Source organism: Astatotilapia calliptera, chromosome 17, assembly GCF_964374335.1.
Source record: "Astatotilapia calliptera chromosome 17, fAstCal68.1, whole genome shotgun sequence".
NCBI lineage: Eukaryota > Metazoa > Chordata > Actinopteri > Cichliformes > Cichlidae > Astatotilapia > Astatotilapia calliptera.
Genome location: NC_137438.1, coordinates 30,354,149 through 30,378,011, shown reverse-complemented (window position 1 = coordinate 30,378,011; position 23,863 = coordinate 30,354,149). Strand labels below are relative to the sequence as shown.

At 39.9% G+C, this 23,863-nt stretch overlaps 1 protein-coding gene across 1 annotated transcript in view; it reads left to right on the top strand.

Moving 5' to 3' along the window:
• Nucleotides 1-9,137: 9,137 nt before the first annotated feature.
• cacna1c (calcium channel, voltage-dependent, L type, alpha 1C subunit) overlaps nucleotides 9,138-23,863 on the top strand; it is a 73,342-nt gene continuing 58,616 nt past the window's right edge. Inside the window, exons 1-3 of the mRNA XM_080291615.1 lie at nucleotides 9,138-9,559; nucleotides 15,596-15,683; nucleotides 16,039-16,123. Of these exons, the coding sequence (XP_080147741.1) occupies nucleotides 16,099-16,123 (25 nt within the window). The 5' untranslated portion in view covers nucleotides 9,138-9,559; nucleotides 15,596-15,683; nucleotides 16,039-16,098. The remainder of the gene's footprint in view (nucleotides 9,560-15,595; nucleotides 15,684-16,038; nucleotides 16,124-23,863) is intronic.

Below are 23,863 nucleotides of genomic sequence, written 5' to 3'. Positions count from 1 at the left end.
TGCTTCTTCTTTGACACATTTGTAAACATATTTAAGAGTTGAGCAGCAGAGATGAGCAGTAGAGTTGAGAATGAGGGTTGCACCCAGAGGGAACACCAAATCTCCTATGCCAATGCCAAACAGCTTATTGACTTTTGATTAGTGTATTTTATTAGCTTGGATGATTAAAGTCTGAATTCTTTCTTCAGTCTCCAAATTCAGATATCCCCCCCCCCCCAAATTCAGATTTAGATCTGAGAATACTGAATAACTTCAAAATTTTTAGTTTTTAACTTGAGGTAGTCAGAATTCAGTGCAAAGGTCATGTATGCTCCTTTTTTGCTGCTATGTAAATCAGTCGTGAAGGTGAACATGATCATAATTCTTTCCTAATATCCCCCAAACAGCTTATGTTGCCTAATCCTAACCACTTCTTTGCTAAAGAGCTAACACATTAGAAAGCACTCCACTAATATGCAAACTCAGTTTTAACTTGACATTTAACTGAATTGGAAACCAAATAAAATCCACTAGAATAGATGTGAAAAGCTAACAAACACAAAATTCTTCTGTTTCACAAGCTGCAGGGAGTGTGTGTGGCTGGGTGTTTGTGTGGCTATGTGCATAAGTGGCTGTTTGTCTCTGTGCCCTTGCGAATCTAACTGCCAGTCTGTCTGTGTGTCTGTGTATAGATGAGAAGTGACAAGAGTTCACTCCCTCTGGATTATTCACCATATGGGTGAAGGAGCTTGTACCTGGTGCTGAGCAACCTCAGAGACACACACACACACACACACACACACACACACACACACACACACACACATAGATACTACGGTCCACACTTGGCTGGCACTTACCTGAGAGGTCATTAGTTAAGGCTCAGTAATTCAACAGGCTGTGTTCATGTGTGCATGCGCAATATGAATATGAATGAGACTCAAGTTCAGCAGTTTTCAAACTTTTTCTGTCACACAGAAAAAAATATGTACCCCATACCCCATCCACATTTTTAATAATCATTAACAATTTAAAAAAAAAGACCCACGTTCAATTTTAGTAACTTAAAGATCAGATTGGAAAATAAATGTTAAGAACCTTGGTCTCTGCATTCATACATACCTTGCTTCTTCATTTTTGACTTCTCTCTTTCACTCTTTGTCATCACTTTTTCCACTTTTGTTTTTCCTCAGATATATTAGGTCCATCTCCTTCCCCATGCAATTTTATGTTTCTTTCATTTTACTTTCCCTCCTTGTATTCAGGGTGTAATCAATACAAAATACAGAGTGAAGGATTCAGGCAAAAAAAAATTATCTATTTCATTTGTTCAGCATTTACAGGGTCAGAAAACTACCACGTGACACTTACTGTACTCCAGGATGTAAAATTTGGGCAGAATTAATACAAGCTGAATGAATATTTTGCTTTACACTGTAACAAAAAGAGGGGAAAAAAACAGGGGAAAAAAGCCTGTGGAAAAACTCACTATACTTCACTCAGATTCGGCACTACAGGCAATACTTTCCATGCTGTCGAGTTAAAGACGACAGTGAATGTGATGTGAATAAACTTTCATGGCCTGACCCGCAAAAAAGAATTTGTTTCCTCTATTGAACTTTTCTTGTTTGGAGAATGTTAGAAATTATTGTGAAGCAAACTTGTGTGTATTTACACAGATATATGTTCAGATTACACAGGAGTACCATACACCTTTGGATACTGAAGATGAATGACAAAACGTGCTGGGAAAGAACTTTTCCTTTCACGCATACAAAACAATTTATAAAACAATTCATTTATATTATAAGCGCAGAGTTTGTGACAGTTTGTTCGAAGAGTTTTATAGACTATGTTTGCTTTTATAAGAGATAATATAATGTATTGTGGTTTGGTATAATATTTCATGAGTCAGTCGTAGCTTTTTGTAAAAAAAAAAAAAGAAAAAGAAAAAAAGTAAATAATTTATACACTAAGAATAAACTGTGGTATCTTAGGCTGGCCAAACTCGAGGAAACCTTCAATATAAAAGCATTAAATTTAGATCAGGGTAATGATCAATATCATTACCATCTCTTATTACCCGATTTGATCCACTTTTTATCTAAATACATACCTTTATATAAATATAAATACTTCTGTTATTACTGAAGCTCACCTGCAGTACCATTACAGCCCACAAGGGGTTTCCTTCCTGCACAATGACTGTGTAAAAGATTTTATACAGTCATTGATCTGCACTGTGGGAATCACTGTTCTAGAGACTTGACTATTAATCAGAGCCTTTGAAGGATAGTAATACTAGATAGCAACTCCACATACCTCGTACACCAAAATGAGCTAAATTAGGCTTATCAGTGGGCTGATATTATCAGTAGATATTAACTGTCGATATCAGCATTTATGACAATTTATGCCAATAAATAAAAAATGTAAAAGGAGATATAGTAGAAACATCCTTCAATATATCACGTGTTTAGAACACCACAAACGCAACAACCAGCTGATCCAAGCAAAGTTGGCCAATCACACAGATAACTACACAAAAATAAAATTAATTCAATTCACTTAGAAAGGAAAGAACAAATAAATACCTGTAGATATATACAGACTATTTAAATCAGCAAATATGTGTCAGTCAATTTTTCTCTGTTCGCAGGATAGCAAACAAACAAACAAAGGTATCTAAAGGTATCTAAAGGTGTAAAGTATGTGTATTTGCAGCATAACACATGATCAGTTCAAAGTTGTGAGTCAGTGCATCAAGGACTGTAGTGCCATCTAAATGTGAAGCAGAGACTCTGCTTTTACTTTATCACACTTTGCTACAAGTGTTATTTACATGCTTCAAGAATCACTATTTAAACATGCTCAAGCTTTTAAAACTATAATAATTAAGTGTAAATATTTTTTTCTCAAGCGACACAAACACCCAAATGTTGACATTTTGACTTCTGTGAGACCTCTCAGCCTTTTTTCTCTTTCTGAATGCGTGCGGTTGGTACTATCTTTAGCTGTGGATCTATACAGCTCACAATGTGGTGCTACACTCCAAGGCTCTAATTACCTTTAAACACCCTACAACAAAAGAACATGCTGGTGGTGCAAAATTGTGAATCTCTGACGTACTGTTCGTGCTCAGTTTCAAAGGAGTGCTTCCCACCAAGAGAGAGGGGGAGAGAGAGGAAAAGAGAGTTAATCAAATTGAGAGGGAGGTAGTGCGAAATAGAGAGGCAGAGAGAGTGTGAGAGGGAGAGAGGGAGATATGTTTTGAGAGGCCTTTTCAAGTGGCCATTTCATCTGTGCTAATTGATAATTCTCCATGACTAACGTGCCACTGACTGGCCTTTGAGCCACGCTAGCTGGAAAATGGTATTGTATGGTGATTTCTAAAGGATCTCGGAGAGCCAGAGACAGGAAGGGGAGAGCGATAAGCTCAGCTGGACGTACATAAATTCAAGCTTGTGAGTCACTTACATCAAAGGGATGTATGTCAATAATTTCATTGGGATATCAGTTAACAAAAGGGGGGAGCGTTAAAAAGAGCATATTTAGCTCTTCATTGAAGATTATACTTCTGCTTTACACTGATAAATATGTATGGAAGCCTGAAGAGTACAGTGTGATTGCTGATCATGTCGTTCAAGACATTTCTGGGCACTGGCCTCTGCTTTCCACCACACCCTGCCTGATGGGATCGGTGTTGTATTTCATCCCAAGTTCTTGCAGACCAATGTGAGAAATTATGACTTCACCGACCTCGGTTTGCACTCATGGGCACTGTTATACGACATTTCGCTTTACATTTACCACAAACTTTTACTGCTCTACAGTAAAACAGTGCTGCCCAACCTTATTGGCTTGTGACCCTTCAAATCCAAAATCAAGGCCATCCTCAGAGTGCACCTGTTTAGCTGTTTTGGCCCTTTTCTGTAATGATGTCCTTTCAGTCCCAAGGTTGGTAATTACTGGTCACTCTGACTAAAAGTCAGTAACCCAAACTATAATAAATCAGTCCCAGGCCTGAATTTCACCAAAGTAAAATGTTCACACATTTTGGTCAAAGTCCATTAATTTAAACTCATGAGCAGTTCTTGCTTAAATCTTTCTTGGCTGGATGTTTCTGTTTTCATGGAGGGTAATAACTAAAAAGGGCAACAGTGTAAAAATACATTTGACATTTTAAAAGAGAGTTTTTCTGCATAGTACCACATAACCTGACTGTGCAGCTCTCTTCACTACAGTCATGCACAGGCATCTGTGGAGCTGACTGTCAAATCATTAAAGCCACATGCCTCACATTTCCTTATCTGCGAAAGACAGAAGGAACAGATGAAACATTTTCGATTGTTTTCTTGGAAGGATAACTTGCTAAGCTGTTTTATTTTTTGCTTTCGAGTTTCTTCAAGAGTCAAATTGTGAAACGACACTGTTGACTTCACCAGGCCTTTACCTTCTAAAAATATGTTCCCAAATTTGGCTGCTGTAAGCACATTTCACTTATATTGCAATGTTTCCACTGGTGATTCATTTAGTATAGAATTAATGAAAAAAGTGTTTAAAAAGTTTTATTTCAACTGAAACCTGATATTGTGCAACACTACTGACAATGTCTAAAGTGGCAAACAAAGATGTAAAACACATGGCCATAATGACACCAACTGTGGTGGGGCCTTTACAGCTGTATCTCTTTTATTGTTTTCTTTCTCTCATAGATTCTCTAGTATGTGGAAATGGGATGTCAATGTGAAACTGATGGTTATTGAAGTCATTACCTTCTGTCTTACAGGTTATTCAGTGCAATCTTGGAGCAGGCCACAAAAGGGGATGGGGCTACTCCTATTGGAGGGAAAGCGGCGGGCTTTGATGTCAAGGCTCTGAGGGCATTCAGAGTACTCAGACCCCTCAGACTGGTCTCTGGAGTACCGAGTAAGTACTGAGAGCTATGGAAGTAAAAAAGAAGAATGAAAGAGAGAAAAGCAGGAGCACAAATGGTGCTCTGGGGATCAGGTGTGAATGGTGATTGGGTGTTGTGGGGGGTGGAATGGACCAGAGATTGAAGCTTGCATTGGTGCTTGACGCCACACATGATGACACACATATACTCACACCCAGTCTTCTTCTTGTCAGAAATGCAGAGGCTTTCAGAACTGGACGATTTATGTGCGTACTTGTCTGTGAAGACACTCTTAATGAAAATAGTGTGTTTCCACCTTTATGTGCATTACACTTGCAGACAAATGCAGAGGATGCAAGTGCACAGCTATCACTTTGTCATTTGGTGTAAAAGTGCTGAGTGCCGTTGTGCGCTGTCCAACATCACTGGGCTGTCATGGCAGTCGTGGCAACTGATCAACAGCGTGTTTGCCAGCTGACTTGCGCACAGATGGTGTTCAGTTGCTTATGTGCTGTGGAATTTATTATCTTTTTATTAAAGGCTGATCATTAAAGGAAGAAAAACATGAGGTTGTACAATCAAGACGTCTTAGCCATGCCAGTTACTCACGACTGAAAAGTGGAAAAACTGCTGTTCCAGCAACTATCTAAGTGTTCCTCACTCCATGACACCACACTAATTTTGCAGTTGCGTTTTAAAAAGTTCAAAAGAGTAACTGATTAAATTAATACGAGTGTAATCTGATAAACTGGTCTCGCCTATATGCGCAAGCCTGTGAGCTTTTTTGTTTTTAATTTAGTTTGTTTTAACAAATTAGTCAGTTAAATAAACCCACAATTTCTCCTACTGCCTTTTGTATTGTTACGTCTCTTCAGCAGCAACATATTTTTGCTCCTCTTGTTTTAAGTTATTAATATGCAGAGCACTGAGCTTTTGTTCATTAAAGCATGTATTAAATTTAACTGGAAAGGTGTTCTGCTCATAGACAAATTTGCATTTAAAAATACCATGTTTTTTTCTTTGCCTACAATTAATAGAAGTCATACTTTTCAGTAGAATATCTGTACAAAAGCAATATTAAAGCTTCAGATGAAATATAACAGCCAGCTTAAGTGCTTGCATGGTGATTCATTATGACAATGCTGGTATATGAGGTGGCAGTAATGATTTTTAATGACAGTAAGTCTCCAATCCTCAGATTTTATAAGAACTGTATGCTTTTTTAAAATGTTCTGTACACTCTCATATGCCTTTTTGGATTCTTAGCAAATGTGTGCCTCCTGCAGGTTTACAGGTAGTGTTGAACTCCATAATCAAAGCCATGGTTCCTCTGCTCCATATCGCCCTGCTGGTCCTCTTCGTCATCATCATCTATGCCATCATCGGTCTGGAGCTCTTCATGGGCAAGATGCACAAGACCTGCGTTCATAACCTAACAGGTACACACAAACACTCACTCGTAGAATACCTATTTATAAGCACTGATGCACAGATATAAATAAAAACATGCACGATCAAACACAGCCAATGGCACACAACACTTCAGTTGCTTAGATACATGATCAAAGCATGTATTGAAGTGTATGTGCAGCCATGCTTCAGTTAGCATTTATTCACATACATACAAAGTGCAAACTTTGGTGTTCAAGGTCTTTGGTTTGACTGAGCTTTGCATAAATTCGAACTCTACAGTAAAACTTTATCAGCAAACAAACCTTAAACAGTTAAATGATCACATCAATTAATTATTCAAACCATCATTTATGTTTCTGAGCAGGAACAATTTCAGCAATAATTGAAACAACAGCTGCCATAAATGATTGAAACAATTTTCAGCAAAGGGCCTCAGGTATAATGGACTGGAGTGTTATTATGATGGTGTTATACATCCCCTGAGAGGCATTAGCTTTCCACAGGGTAAGTGCCAGTGGAATACTCTGCTATCCTATACATCACCCTGAAGAGCTTGTTTTGTATAATTAGTAAAACACTTTTTCCACATTGATTTTTTTTCATGGTGCCTTTGTTTGGTGTTATTTCATGGTGTCCTTTTAGCCTTTCAACCTCTTTTTTTATGTGAATGGATTGAATCTGTAACAGAGCTTCCCGTAGCAAAAAATCAAAATGTTCAGTGAGCACTGCTTGGATGGGCGTAAATCTCTCCTGCTGGGATCTGCAGTTCAAAAGACAAGCAGCTGAGTTCGAAAAGTATGCTCGATAAAAAAAGTGCAAGTCTGTGTAAACAAAAGCATAAGGAGTCATGGTCTCAAGGAGAATTTTGATAACAAGGATCCAGTCGCCACTATATATCATAAATAGTACAGTACATGGATATTCCATTGAAATGAAACATTGACTAGAGTTTTGAAGCTTGGAGCTTCTGCTATTGCTAGTGCTGGCAAATAGGGTGAACTCTGTTGCAAACAGGTGCCATACCAAAAGCTTCTTTGCAATTGCTTTGGTTGCTAGCAGATTGATGCTGTCACCCATAGTTTGCATGGAAGGCTCCAATTTGTCAGCAAACATGCTAACTAACTGGAAAAAGTATGACACAAACTGGAAGCAGAGACAGTTCACCTTCAAAGTAAGTGGTGCTTTGCCACAGAAATCAACATATTTCAGTATATTTCATGTCTTCACAGTTAGTGGCATTCACAAGGCAGTTTGTTTGCAACCTCTTTGCAATTAGCTATTGTAAGCAACTTTTCCCTGGCAATCGCTGATTACAGGGGGTAGCTGACAGGTCTCTAGACATGTATGACTGGAGCTTAGCAACTGATTTCACAGCATAAGCCAGCAACCTCTTGCAACCAGTAAGGAATAATCCTAGCAGCCAGTGGTTAGCAGACAATTGCCAACTGCTTTCTAGGCCTGTGTAAAGTCACTGCATTGCTACATGAGATGCTAACTTTGACGAGTGAAAAACAGGCTTAAAACAAAACACAATCGAAAAAAAGTGAGCAACTTATAGTTTGCAGTATGTTTTAATATGACAAAATCTTAAAAAGTTACAGAGTTATTGGAAGTGAAACTTGCACGTGCTACCAATGCAAAATACACTTAAAACAGTGGGTTATGTGAAAATTTACAGTTGGCATCAAAGCAGACTTAAGCTACAGAGCACAAAATGTTTTTATACCAGCTTCTAAACATGTTTATTTCTGTTATAAATTTGGTTATCGTAACATGTGAATCCTTGACAAGTGACCTCCTTTTGGAGCATGCCTCAAGCAGGCTTTCGAGGATCTGTGGTTTTTGCTACTTTTAAGTTGGCTTCCTGCTGCTTGATTTCTACATTAAAAATCATGATGGGTAAAAGCTAAAAATGGCTTTTTCTATGAAGTTTAACTCACTACATCTGTGGTTTCTAAATAAATTATAGCTGTCTTGTTGAGCTGTTTTTTCCCTCGTACAACAGAAAATGATCTTTGTGTGTAATTCAGTCTAATTTTCCACCTCTGACCCTCCTCAACAGTGCATCATTAAAGCAACAAAAAAGACATTATTTGTAAGATATCTGAAAAATTTAAAAAAATGGCCATTGCCACTTTTTTCTCTTTTGTCACAGGCACTATTGCAGAGGAAAAGCCAGCACCATGTGCACCTGATGGAGCTTATGGTCGACATTGCAAGCAGAATGGAACACAGTGCAGAGTTGGGTGGGAGGGCCCAAACGACGGCATCACAAACTTCGACAACTTTGCCTTTGCCATGTTAACGGTGTTCCAGTGTATAACCATGGAAGGCTGGACGGATGTGCTGTACTGGGTGAGTCGGACACCAAAGCAGTGTTTTTGTGTTTGTGTGGCTTACTGAGTACCAGAGGGATTGGTGCGTGGAGCCTCTTTACTGTATCTGTAACATCAGTGCCAGATGAGTGCTTTTGAGAAAGGAGTATAACACAATAACAAAAACACTTGTTTTAGAAAGGTGGGTACATATACAAAGACTGAACAAATACACACACAGAGTTAGCTTCTATCTCAGGTTAATGCAGACAATACACTGTGTAATTGAAGCTGCAGATTCATTTAGAACGTGTGTAGAATCCCTACGCTTGATTTCAGTGTCAAGTGAGCAAACATGGGGCCACAGACAACTAAATATTTCCGCAGGGACAAGTTTCCCTGCTAATCAAATCAAATAGAGCTTGGTAAATTAGAACAAAAGGGCTTTCAAGATGCTGGACAAACCTTTAGAACAGCTTTAAGTGCTTTGTTGCAATTGCATTTTTGAAAGTTTTATCTTGTAGGGAAGTAAATGCATTAGCTTTCTGGCTTGACATTTTATAAAATGGTTATAAATTAGTTACAAAAAGTAGCAAAATAAATTTCTCTTGTGTTTGAGATCTACATGGCACTGAGAGGTCAAATGGACTGTTGCTTAAGAAAATAACAGCAACTAGAAGAACACTGCAAAAAAACAGAAGCTGAACAACACACCGTGGAAATAAAAAAAAAACACAGCTGAAATTGATTAAAACAAAAAAGAAGTTGACTAAAACACAGTAGAAGCAGAAAAAAACAAGAAAATTCTACAAAACACAACAGAAGTGTTTCTGGGGACACAATACCGTGACGAACCAGCTGCAGAAATGACGGAAACCAACGCATGCCAAGCATTAAGACACGCTTAAAATAACCAGAGGGTTCATCGGTGTTGTGAGGCTTAAAAAGATGGAAGGTAATTTTTGTTTTAATCACATGATTCATATAATAACGTAAATACATTCTTGCTATTAGCTATTTACTGTTAGCTTGGCACTTCCGCAGCTGTTCCGTCACCTTATAGTGTCCCCAAAAGTATTCTGTTTTTTGTTTTCACTTTTGCTTAATTTTTTCTATTTCCATTGTGTTTTATTAAACTTTCACTGTGGTTTATGTGTTTTTTCTGTTTCCTGATGTTTTCTTAAGAGCCACTGTAGGGATATCACGTAAAAATGTGCATCCAGTATGTGCTTGTTGGTTGAGTTACTAGCTCTACATCCGTTCTGCTATTTCTGCTTATCTACTGCAGTTTCCTGTTTATATTTACCCACAGCACGCCTATAACAAATTTGACGTGCTGTAAAATGTTAAATAGTCGAATGATTGAAGCACCAGCCCTTTGACAATATTTTGTTTGTGTTGTAATTTTACATAATTGTCAGCGTCACTTTCACTACAAAATATCAACATGCAACATTTGCTGCTGTCACAGCACATAAACCTGCTGTCAGCCTTCTCCTTTATCATCTCCCCTTTTTATCTCTGTCCCCCAGTCTTTGTGTTAAATTCTTTAATTAAGAGCCTTATCATATTATTATCTGCTAACCTAACCTTTGCATTTACAACCTCAATCTAATCAGTAATCTAATAGTCTAATAATGGGACTTTTGTTTTGAAGTAAAATCCTGGATGCTAAACTGCTTACTTTGTCAGCATCGATTGCTACATATATCCACCCCATTTATTCATCACAACAATTTCCACATTAATCTCTCTTGATACTGTTATATCTTTGTTTCTAGATCCATTCACCAATCTAAGATGAAATTACTTAAGTTACTGTGGAACTGTTTAAAGAGATTTTTTAAATTGCAGCCAGGGTTTGCCATTAAATTACAAAAGTGTTCTTAATTGTGGATCGTGGCCTGCCTGCTCTCCAAGCAAAGGATAAAAGGCTTATAGTCAGTTTTAATCATACAATTATGCCATTCTGCTATCTGCTGCTCTTTTAACATGCACCGCTCCTTTTCTTTTTTCCTGCTTTTATCTCCTTTTAACCTCTCTCTCTCTAACACACTTTCCTGTCCTTGACCTCTACCGCCCTGACTCATCCGTGACTTCATCTTCTCTCTGTCAACCTTCACAAAACCTTTTCTGTCATGTTTCCTGTTCTTTCCCTACTTTTCTCACCCACCTGTTGATTCCACATCTGTGCTACTCCCCCTTTTTCTCCTTCCTCTTCTTTCTCCTTTTCTTTCTTCTTCGCTCCTCTTTGCCTTTTCTCTCTCTCAGATGCAGGATGCCATGGGCTATGAGCTGCCATGGGTCTATTTTGTCTCTCTTGTCATCTTCGGCTCTTTTTTCGTTCTCAATCTCGTTCTGGGAGTGTTGAGCGGGTAAGAGGTTATGCTGTTGTCACTTGTGTATGTGCAGTAGGTGTGCTGTGTGGCTTTATTTACTATTTTAAATGTGATAAATGACGATGTTACAAGACTCCCGTAATGCAATCTAAAGTGCAAGTTTTTTCTTATTATTTCTCTTTTTGTTGTCATTAATGTTTTAACACATACATACACACAGACCCAGTAAAATAATAAATTAGATGCAAATAAGAGCCGTGTGCTGACAGCAGTCTCACCTCATCATTCCACCAGAAAAAGCAGAGCTAGACAACCGTAGTCCTCTGTTGTTGAGGAAAGATAAAATGATGATCACTGAACTGAGTAAAATCATTCGCTCTCTTCCCTTTCTCTTTCACTCAATCAATCCTTTGGCACAGGCCTGAAAGAAATACACAAAAGCACTCAGAAAAAGCTGCGAGTGACCCCACGTCTAGCTGTCGTGTTCATGTCAGTTTGCCCACCTGTCTGTGCTGGACAGGTAGACACATACACACAAATATTTACACATTTCCAAAACGTAACACATTTCAACTTAAAATGAACACTGCTGTGTTCCTACATGTTTTTTAGCTTACATGCACGTTTGTCTCTTGCAAGTTAGCATTTATCTTTCTTTTTTTTTTTTTACATTTGTGCGCGCACACACAGAGTGTTTATATTTGTTTAAAGGCATGTGCTGCGCTGTGTGTTTTGTTTCAACAAATACTGCTCGAGCAGGCTCGCTGGGTGCTGTTTTACCCCACTCTGCCAAGTCACACTGTTTCAGTACAAGCGCCTCCCGGTCTGCAGGGACACACTAGGGTATAAATAATTCACCCCTCAAGTCAGCCATGGAGGTGGAATGCTAAAAAAACTTGCACAACAGGTAAAACACAATAAGGACAGAGTGGAGTCTGGAGGAAATGTGGCATTAAATATGGAAATTATGGAACAGCAGGCTGCACTGAGTAGTGAAAAGCATTTTTTTAAGCATCCGTAAAAAACATTGTTTGCAGATCACACATGATGGTAATAATAATGATGATAATGTTAAAAAATAATTGTCAATAAATCAGCAGAGAATGGTTTTGACTTGATGTCTATTTCCAGTCCATGGGAGTCTTGGTGCACAGTCTCTTCATTTGTCTAACTACACTCTTATTTCTCCAGTGATGAAGGATGAAAAAGAAGAATTACAGTGGAAGTAGAATCACCTATGTGATTATTAAACTTCTGACTTTTTTCTTGCAGGAATACATTAATTCATTTATTTTGTTTGTCCCATGAGACTCGCAGCCTGCTGTAGGTTTCACTGTTTTAAAAGACCCGCTGAATCCACCAAGGCATCTCTTTATCATTTCTCACATTCATATTGCCCAAATACTTTGCCATGTGGCATGCTAAGTGACTAACAAATAATATCAATGCACCATAATCCCAGCAAGGAACAAGCAGAGGTAAACGGTTCCATCTGTTGGGAACTTTCACCAAGGATCTAATTCATTCCCTTATCCCCCCTTCTCCTTTCTCCCATCCCCATCATCCTACCACTCCCTGCCTTTTCCTTCAATCCCCTGTCTTCTTGTCTTACTTTTTCCTCTTTTACCATCCATCTACTTCCCATCTTCCATCCTTCTATCTCCTCCCTTTGCCCCCTATCCTGATGCCTCCTAGGTGAATGATGCTGTAGGTTACACGTGGCCCTGGGTCTATTTTGTCACCTTAATCATCATCGGATCCTTCTTTGTGCTAAACTTGGTTCTGGGGGTATTAAGCGGGTAAGGGCAGGGTCAAAGGTCGTTTGAAACTAATTTTCTTGTCTTTTTGCTGCTCTTGGAGAATTTTGCTTCTGGTCTTTTGCTCAAGGGATCTCTTTACTTCCTTCTCCTTCCTGCCTCTTGCTGCTGCTGGCGTTTATATTTAATGAGTACAAAGCATGTACAAGATTGTGTTTCTATATAGTCCCATTTGGTTGCTTTACAAGACCATGTATCTGAGGCTTTGTGACTCTTCCAACTGAGCATTGCTGACTGCACATAGATTTTTTTTTTTTTTTTATCACTGTAGCTGACTGTAGTGAAATCATACTCGAGCATCTGGCTCGAAGACCACTGAAACCTTCTGGGTATTGTTTCTCTTACTACAAGGCTCCACTGCTGTTTCTGTAAAATAGCACTAGTGCTATTGTGAAGTGAAGTGCTCTGTTTTCAGCACTGATGCAGGGTGGAAAAACTACCATTTCATTTTGGGGTTTTTTTAAGGAATTAATATGTAAACTAAGAACTGTTGTGATTAAAGCTGTTTATAGACCAGCAGTTAATACACAAAAACATGCAAGAAAATGTATCTAAATTCAGCAGTAACAGAAGTATATCAATTGCCACCTAAAAACATCTTAAACTTCTCAGTTCCAAAATCAGCTCTGCCAGGGAACAGGTTTTAGAGTCAGATGTCTCACCCCTGACTGACTGACTGACCTGAATCTGACTTGATACCCTCAGGAGAGGTGGCAGCAGCATTGTAGGGAAAATAATAGAGGTCTATCTGTACCAAACAGCTTGGGGGGTTTGGTAGTCCGACTCTTTGTCTGACTTGTGACTAATGATGCTGTCAGCTCACTACACAGCCTGACCTTTTACCAACTGGTTACTCCATGGTGTGTGTAGGTCTCAGATTGGCATAATAACTAATGGCTAAACAGGAAGAAGGAGAGTGACGGATGTAGAGACATAGGCATAGGGTGTGACTGTGTTTGTCTGGATTTGATGTAATACGTAAACAGAGAGGATGGAGAAAGTGGCTCGACCGAAAGAGAATGAGTAGGTAGAGAAAGGAGAATTAAAAGATGACTGAGGACAGAAAGGTGAGACAGTGGAGAATTGGAAAATGAGCGTGGAGCCTAAGGTTTTAGCACTCAAGGCCACACTCGCACACACACATACAGGATATGCGCACTGAACTGCACAAGCCCAGATCAATAGGATTGGATCTCCTGCTAATGTTCTGACAAGTGGGACAATAGATGTTTGTCCTAATGCTCATTGATCTGCTGTTGTGGGTTTGAGTTCAATCTGAGGTTCCATCATTCCCCTAAATTTCACACAGATATCCTCAAACACTTGAATTCTGCCCAGCCAATAGACATGACCAAAAAAAAGTCAATAACAATACCAAGAGTTTCATCAGTTCTTGATCTCTGGAGAGCAGTGAAACACTAACAGCCTACACAACCTCTCTTAAAACCTTTGTGCTAATTGCTTGAAATCTGATTAGGAGTATTGAGATAACGCTTAAACCTGAGCTTCAAAAAGAGTCCCACTTGTATGTTCAAAACGAACGTAGGGAAGTTTACTTCTATGTAAAATATTCATGACAAGGAGGCATTTGCTGTGTTTATTTTCCAGCAGGCCTTTAAATATGAATTTGTTCACGTTTTAACTGCAAAAATTCCCAAGTCTCCCAAGTCCTGTCAGCCCTCATCTGAATAAATTTCCTTTGTTCAGACTGGATCTTTGGTTCTAACCTGTCTTTGACCTTCCCCGAGTGCACCGTTTAATCAAGTGTTCCTCAGTTCTTTCTTCCCTCCTGTCACCTGGAAGCAATTTCACTGAATTTCATCATAATGATATGATATTTCACACTCGCTGGTCACGTTGGTTTTAATTGTCTTAAATTGTTTTTTCTGCACGTGTTCTTTGTGCACAAAAACTCCAAAATCCAGGTGAGGTGCAAACCTATAACTTTTTTCTGTAATCAATGTCTCTGAGTAGTAACTGAAAGAATGAGTTGGCGGGCAAAAGGTTCGGAGCTCAGTGATGCAGGATGACTTTAGTGCAGAGCCACCTCTCCAACTATTTGACAACAGCTGAGGCTGTGCAGCTGGTGAGGGCGCCCTCTTTGTGCCTCCCTCCGGGGTTGTACCAAGCACATTGCAACCTGGGGTAGACCCAGAAAACACCACAGGAATCCCATTTCCCAGCTGGCCTGGATCCACCTGGGAGTCCAGTACAGATAAATGAAGTCTTGAACTTTAATATTTAGTAAGTTTTTACAATCGGCAGACTTTTCACTGTAGCTTTTTATCATATTAGCTGAGCATGCATCAGCCAGAAATCATCACCTGTTCCCTGCTGAGAAAAGGTGGTACAATTCATCAACAGTGCAACAGCCTAAATGAATAGGGTTCCTGCTGCATCACTTCCTTTCACTCTTTTGTTTGGTTCTTCCTTTTGTCTATGTGAATCACATGGAATCAGTCCTCATCATCTTTCATGGAACCCCAGCTGGCTTGAATGGTATTTCATTATTTGAGTGGTTGATATGTAAATAATTATTAATAAGGTATAAAGATCTATATTCTAGGAAACCAAAAGCTGCATTTGCATACTAACACCGTTTCTCCGTGGCAAAACTTTTCTTTCGTTACTTAACTTTTCTTCTCTCTGGCAGGGTTTTCCCTCTTCTTCTTTCCGAAGTATCCTTTTCTTTTAACTTGATCACTTTTGTCACATGATTTTGCCAAAACCTTAGCCAAGATTTTCAGATTCTCTTTCCTGTCTCTCTCTCTGTTTGCTCTCTCTTTCCCATCAACTCTCTGCCCCGCTCCTTCTCTTCTGCTCCCCTCCTCCCAGAGAGTTTTCCAAGGAGAGAGAGAAGGCCAAGGCGCGCGGTGACTTCCAGAAACTCAGAGAAAAACAGCAACTGGAGGAAGACCTCAAGGTAGTTTGGTGTGTGTGTGCATGTGTGCATGCGGTTGTCCCCATGCCAGAAAAGCTGTTACAGTCTTTACCAAAGACTTAGGTTCATTGTACTGTCAGTGTTCAGTAACCTGTAACCCTTCAGTAACAGTGAGCAGGGAAAGCAGAGCAAACTTTACTTAGAAGTTACCTAAGTTACAAAACAACACAAGCACTCCTCTTACCTCATGGAAAAGTGTAAAAAAAAATAGGGCACACGAAGATTGAGACACATGATACATATTCTAAAACATTTCATTCTTATGATTCCAAACAGATGTGAAGCTTGATCTTTCTGTTTACCCATCAGTATTTCCCTTGTTTGTGTGTGAATACAGGGCTATTTAGACTGGATCACTCAAGCCGAAGACATTGACCCAGAGAATGAAGAGGAGGGCATGGACGATGAGAAACCCAGAAATCGTGAGTGTGCGTTTTTTTGACAGAAGGAAGAATGGTTCTCCGTGAAGATGATGCTGTATGCATGTGTGACTGAATTATTGATTGGTGGTTAGGATTAGCTGTGTCAGGATATGGTAAGACTTTGGCAAAGGCTAGCTGGAATGATTTCCTCCCAGATGCATCACAAGTTTGTCAGGATAGATGTGGATGTGTCTGCACTACATTTATTGCTCTGTCTATAAGTAGTGAGCTTTTCGTAGTTTCCTTCACACTGTTATGGCACAGTCATTAAATGAACAACTGACGTATGGGCAGAGTGACTGACAGACCGAGAAGATATTAATATTATCTGCTTGCTTTGGCTGAGAATCATCCTGAGGATTAAAACCTGTTTAGATATTAGTGGAATGTGTCAGACTGCAGCTAATAGCCTCTGGGCCCACACTGTGACACACAACAAACACACACTACTGCAGCTGTGCAAAATTAACATAGGAACACACACACGCACTGTAGGTACACCCTAAGGAATTTGTTTACTTGTGTTTTGACAGAAATTTACACACACAAATTAACACCTTGTCTCTCTATACAAACACCTCCGGAGAGATGCAGCCACACATGGCTCATGTCTCCTCAGGAATGCACTATATTTCCTTGGGAGGGAAAGTAGACACTGGCCTCTTTAACCTGGAGGTTGGAGCTCAGAAGTTAGACCTTGAAAGAGGGACAATAAGAAAGAGAGGCAGTGATTTGACAAAATGCATGTCTGTTGTATTCCTGGACATGTACCCTTAGTATAAACAGTATGGACTGTGAAGTATTTTATAAAGGCTTGGAGCTAAGCTTGCTCACACTGGTAGTGGATGAATGAATAATGAGGACTAACCACGAAGAGACAGAGCGTGCATTCTGCTTACATTCTGCGCACAGCCACGCTCATCTCTTGAAAATCACTGTGGTTCATTCTGAGAAAACACTGATGACTGCCAAGGGAAAAAAGAAAGAAAGAGAAAATCTAATGATGATCTAATCTTTCAGGGAATATCAAGAAATTAACATGGTCAAATGAGCAATGACCCAATTTACATGAAAATAAGGCACAACACCCCCGTGGCTAATCCGTAACAAATCTGCTTGTTTTCACCTGTTACCACTGTGCTCCCCTGGGCCAATCAGTCTGGCAAACACACATCAGCAGTCTCTTAGATAGTGTTTTGGCCCATTAACAAACAAACAAATACAGTATGTGGCCAATTTTAAAAATGTCACATCAAAATATTATGATATTTTTTTTTGCTCTAAGTTTTGCAAATTCTGCATCAGTGATATATTTTGCAGTGTCTTAACAAGCCAAATATGGCTGTAAACCAGAACCTGTAAGTGTTTGCTATACAGTAAACATACACACATATACATATTTTCCTCAAATAAATCTACCATGCGATCTCTGTGGATCACTTAGTTGCAAGATTAAGCCTGTGACATCTTCTAAACAGTATAAATTAGGCCATTAGATGTAGATGATTCAACAAAATGATTAATATATATGATACAAAGTTCTCTATAAGAAGGATCAATCATCGCTCTCTGTTTGTGAAGGTGAAAAATCAAGTCACTTGCTCTGTCTATTACTCTGCCTCCCCTCTCCCCGATGGATGGATCCTCTTGTGGGAAGATGAACGAGGGCAGTTTGTCCCTGCTGCCCAGGACATTTTGCATCAGCTCATGCATGCACAGCTCACATAAATGTGTGTCCTAAGAAGCGATAGGAGACTCAGAGAGTAGAATAGATGAAAAGGGAAAAGTAGATGTTCAGACAGTGTAAGGACTGCAGAGTGTACACGGACTCCAGACAATATCTAGAAAATCAGGTTAGGGGATTGTCCGAAGTTGCCTTTTATCACATGTGGCACACAGCAGCAGCAGAGGTTTGCTTCACGTGCATTACTGCTGTAGATAGTCCTGAGCAGGGTGTGCAGAAGTCACATGACACCCCATGGACTGCCTATGAATTCCCTCGATATTCACTAGTCTTGCTGTTCTTATTCAGGTTAAATCAGCATCATCGCTGGACAACCCTGCTGTCTCATGATGTTCTAACATGAGGCTCCCAAAGAAGATTAGGCTTGCAGTGCAACAGGGCTGCACTAACATCATATTCAATATTATGAATATGAGAAGTTGATGATGTCAAGTATAATATATGTAAAATATGTGTGTTTTCTGTCATCTCAAGGGCATAGTCTGTATGCATGTCTTCCGTGCTGTTGCTGTCTACCATCTTGTTCTTGCATGCTGTCATCGTGTTTTGTTGTCCTTGCTGTTTGTGTTAGGAGTGTCTCCAGCCCACCTGAGAAGCAAGACCAGTATGCATGTCTGATCCAGTCATTCTCCTGACTGTCAGGATGGTGTTTGTGTATCCTCTGTGGTGTTGACATGTGCTTCCATGTAATTCCGGTTGTGATTAGGCCTGTGTACACCAAAAGTGGTTGTAATTACATTTGGTCTACATGGCTTCTGTTTGGGATGCCTTCTTGATGGTGCAGTGATACAGTATATTGCATCTATCCTGGAAATGCACCGATCCCCTAAAGATTTGTAGAGGATGTGACTGCTCTGTGGCTTCCCGCTGTGTGGAGTAATAAAACAGAAATTTTCAATTTATCTTGCAATGCAGTCTCATCCAGGGATGTCAAATACTGCCGTTTTGTCCGATTCTCCTTGTCTGAGATTGATACGCAAAGATGTGTCCTACAATAAACACAGAGCGATGAAAGTTGTCCACATTAGGACGTTTGAGTTGTTGTGGTGAAATAAATCACAGGTTTGTTAACCAGGAGATCACAGCCTCCTGGTTTTCAGTCTTGTTTTTTCTCCTTTAAACCTGCTTTTGACGTTAGTTTTCACTCGCTGCCTGTTTAGGTTTAACAAAAGATTGGAATTTGCGATTTAATGCTACACCTTGAAAAATGTTGTATTTGCCCAGCGTGTTTAAATGCAGTGATATGAGGTCCTTTGCAAACATTATGTGACAGACCCAGTGCTCCATAGCACAGATACCAAAGGACAGCTGATTATCTGTGAGGTGTGCTGGCACTGGAAAAAAAACCCAGCAGCATTTGATGCTGTGGGAATGATGCTCTAATGTCCATTTTACAGCGGCGCCAGTGTTATAAATGTTGCTTGCTTTTAGCTGCTACTGCAAAAATGGTGTGATAGATCTTACACTGTGACATGGTAAATATGCATTTCACTTGAGGAAGGATTTTTGCTGTAAACCACAACTTAAGAAATCAACTTAAAAACAAACAAAATAGATTAAATCATTATTAATATAATTCATTTGAGCATCCGCAGTAATCTAAATGCTGTGCCACTCTTTTGTGGTAAAGAAAGAGCTGTTGATTTAGATCTGCATTCCTATGAGCTCAGTTTAGTGACTGAAAGAATGAGCTCGCATATACAAGTGGCAGAAATGACCTCTCTGAAAGGTGTCTGGTCTCAGCCTTTGAGACAGGAAGAGGTCCTTTGCCACACTGGCTGCTATACATTGGGCACTTCATATTGAAAGAAGCCATTTGATATGGTGTGATATAGTTCTACTAGGATGATTTCTAGATGAGCAGTTTCAGTTATGTTCAAATGGGAGTAGGCCCAGAGGTAGACCCAGGGCACGCTAGGCATGCTGAGATTATGTCTCTCAGTTGGCTTGGAAACACTTTTGGTGTGTCCCCGGAAGAGGACCTAACTTCTTGGAAGTGGATTTTAAGAGGTCTCTAGAAGACAACCAAACTCTCTGGCTTTCAGTATATTGTGGGGCAGGGGGCCCTCTGATAGTCATCAAGGTGTTGATTTTGCTCTGAAGTTCATGCTGCTTTTGTCTGCTTCCAATATAGACAGTGGTAAAGGTGCTAATACACAGAAGGTATGGTTATCTCTCCAGCTATCCCCTTTGCAACCTGGCCCTTTGGGCAGGAAACAGTTGATTTGGTAACAGGCTTTGTTTAGTTCCAGAGTCAACTATAGCTCAGCGAGACAGTGTATCCTGATTAAAACAAAGACTGGCTGACAAAAACATGCAGGGAATGGCTTTTAGTTAAATACTGCTCACTAGTATCTCTACATTTACTGGTAGGCTTTCCCTTTTGGCCTCACTGGACAGTATAAGAAGAAATTCCCGGGTTTACCACAATAGAGTCTTTGTCTTAAGAGTCTCAACTGCCAAAACTCAAAACTTCCAAACCCTGTAACACTTGTTGGATGAAGGAATCATACCCTTCCCAATCAACCAGAAACTGGAGAATCCGATCCACCACAGCACACCCAAAATGCTACAGACAGCATTGGCCGAATGGTCACCCACCACCCTGCCAGGTCAACGGAGGGCTAGCCAAGAGGTACAGAGAGCTGGAAGATATGGGATTGATTTGGAACACATGGAATGGAGGATAGATTTTTATGGAAGCAGGTAGTCTAAGGCACACAGCAGAAGTGCCAGTCTTGCATGCTTTCATTGCTATCTTGTTCTTACATTCTGTCTTCTTCTTTTGTTGTCCTTCCTGTGTGTGTTAAAATAATTTCTAGCCTACTTGAGAAACAAGACCAGTATGCATGCCTGGTCCAGTCATTCCACTGACTGTTAGGATCATGTATGTGTCTGTTCTTTGACTTGTGCTCCGATGTCTATCCAGTTTAGGATTAGGCATGTATACATTAAAATGTTTTCAGTTGGAATTATTTTTGATCTGCAGGGCTTCTGGTTAGGATGCCTCCTTAATAGTAGAGTGATACAATCCCATCTGTCCTGGAAACACACCAGACTCCTAAAGAGTTTGTGGAGGATGTGACGAAAAAGAAAGATGTTCAGGCTACTACTCTGTGGCATCTCACTATGCGGAGCGAAACAACAGAAATTTTTCAATACACTTAGTTCTCAGTCACCATCTCTTTTTAACCTGCCTTTTTACGTTTGTTTTCATTCGCTACCTGGCTAGATTTGAGAAAAGATTGTGATTTGGGTTCAAATATGTACCTTTACCCAGCATGTGGAGATTAAAAGATTAAGCGGTACAGGAGAGAAACAGACATGAGTGATTTTGTGCCAGTAATGCCAGTAATGTTAGTACTCTGTACCTGCAGTAATGAAATGAGGTGTGACTGCAAAGAGGGAATGCCATTTTTCCAGAAGAATTCATAGTTCTTTGTGCGTATTTTGGTATATATGAGCATACTTGTGTGAACGCTTCATGTTAGTGTTTGTGTGTGTGTGCGTGTATATTGGTCTGTCTTGCTGAGCCGTGCTCTCTATCCCCAGGTAAGAGCCATCATTTTCTGTCCCTGCGTGGAGCCGTGAAGAAAAATGCGGCTTTCCTTCGTAAGGCGTGTGCGTCTGTCTGCATGGTCCAGCACTAGTTAAAGCTTTACTGGATTCTAGACATGCAAGCAGATTGCAACCTCTCTGCTCACCTATACTCCCCACTTTCCGATGCCTCTCTTCCTCCCCCTTTTATCCACTCCCCCTCCAGTGGAGTAAGCATCTTTCTCTGCAGCCTCCAGAGTGGGGATCAGCTGCCTCTCAACACTGTAAAGTAGTTTATTCTCTTCCTTACCCTTTTTCATGCACCAACCACTGAATGATGATTAAATATGAGGGCCATATATATGAATATCCTCCGACAGTGGAGACATGGAATTTCCCCCCTGATAACTACCCCTGCTGCTGGCAAAATTGCATGTCTTTATTACATTAAAATCTTTACAGTGTTTCATGGCCCTTTAAATTACTTGAGTACATCCAAAATGTAAAAAAAAAACAAAACAAAAAAAACCTCAAAGTCCAGGGAATAGGGATACAAGGAGAGAAATAACATTACTGTGCTGAGATGAAACAACTTTTGTAGGAAAGGATCTGCATCTGCCTGACTTGTCTGAAAAAATAACAAGAGGATGTCATCACAGAAAACAACTGGAGTGATGGTTTCGTACCACACGACTCATAAAAAACACTGTTCTTACTATTGTTAGTGATGTCAGAGTCCTCTCCTTGGTTTTTCAGATTCCTTTCCCTAAAGTCCCCCCGCCCCCCTCCTGCATCACTATTAGCCTTGCTAGCTGCAATAATGAAACACAGTGGAGAAACAGCTTTGAAATGAGAAATTTAACATTTTTATAAAATCAAATTACCAAAAGCCTGCATGAAAAGATTTGTGTTGTCATTATTAAGACAATGATACAAAGTAGAATTCAGTGTCTTTTGGGGGGTTTGTGTGACATTTTAAATTAAATATATTTTTCATTTTTGTGACTGGAAATAAAATCTGTTTTGGTTTGCTGACAAAAACACCAAAACAAACACGAGACGCTGTCATAAAAACAAATTGTTGTGGAGGATGCTTTTTTTCAGAAATAGCGCCGTGAGTTCATGTTCAAGCTCACCAACACATGCCAACACTTTCTGTTCTATCACTTTTCTGTCTTCCTGTCTTCCCTCCTCTGCCCCTCCTTTCAATACTATATGTTCCTTTTCCTTCTTCATCTCCTTCCCTGTCTCTGTGTCTCAGGTCTTTGGGGTTTTACTCTAACAATAGGCATTAAACTAGTTCAGCGCTCCATTGAGGGGAAGGCACCAGGCTGCTTTTATATTTGAAAGGCTTTTAGCCTCAGGAGAGACCAGAGGGCCCTGAGTGCTTTTAACTAAGTAGCATAGCAGCAGGTGGCACGTGTCGAGGTGAAGAAACACACAGCGTGTTCATGGCAGAGGTATTCAAGTTGAGACAGACCATCGTGATCTCTACAGCACTAAACTCGTTCATCCCTAACCATGTGTCAAAGTACAGTAACCTAATGCACTGTTCACTCACTGTAGCTTACTTTGACACATCATTGGGCTTACAAGCCATCTCTTAGGATAACCACATAATGCAAACAGATTCCTTTGGCTCAGAAAGATACACTCACTGGCCATTCTGATAGGTACACACATATCTAATCAGCCAATGACAAGACAGCAACTCAATGCTTTTAAGCATGCGGGCATGATCAAGACAACCTGCTAAAGTTCAAACTGAGCATCAGAATGGAAAAAAAATGGGGATTTATGTGACTTTCAACATGCAGTGGTTGTTCTGTGCTGGACAGGTTAGTCTGAGTATTTCAGAAACCTGCTGATTTACTGGTATCTTCCTGCACAACCATCACTAGAGTTTACAGAAAATGGCTAGAAAAAGAGGAGATATCCAGCAGCAGTTCTCTGGGCTGAAATGCATACTTACATACATACTTTGGAGTAATTTTCTAAACATGACTTCATGACCTCGCCTGGTGGATTTCTCAAGTTTCAGTAGCAAATCTGCACAAAAGCCCAACAAAATGCAGGAATACATGTAACTGGACTTTTTGGCCCAGAACCAATGAGTAAATGAAAAAGATAATCCCAGTCAGAATAACATTATTAATATCTTTTTTTTTAAAATTGGTGTTTGTTTGCAGGTTTTTTGAGAGGGTCGTGGTTAAGTGCTGATCATATTATTTGGTTTCATGCTGTAAGATCATTTGCACCAGTAGGTTTTACTGAAGATATCTTATTTTAACAAAAGAGGCATTGATATTCATATGCAGTACCTGGCTCTAGTGCCCAGAGGGTGTTACAATAAGTGTTTGAGGTGACAGTAAGGGGAACGCAGCTCATTCCCGCCAGCAGGCAAAGACTGACAGAAGCAATAAAAACCAATGTATCACTTCATATCAATCTCTCCAGCA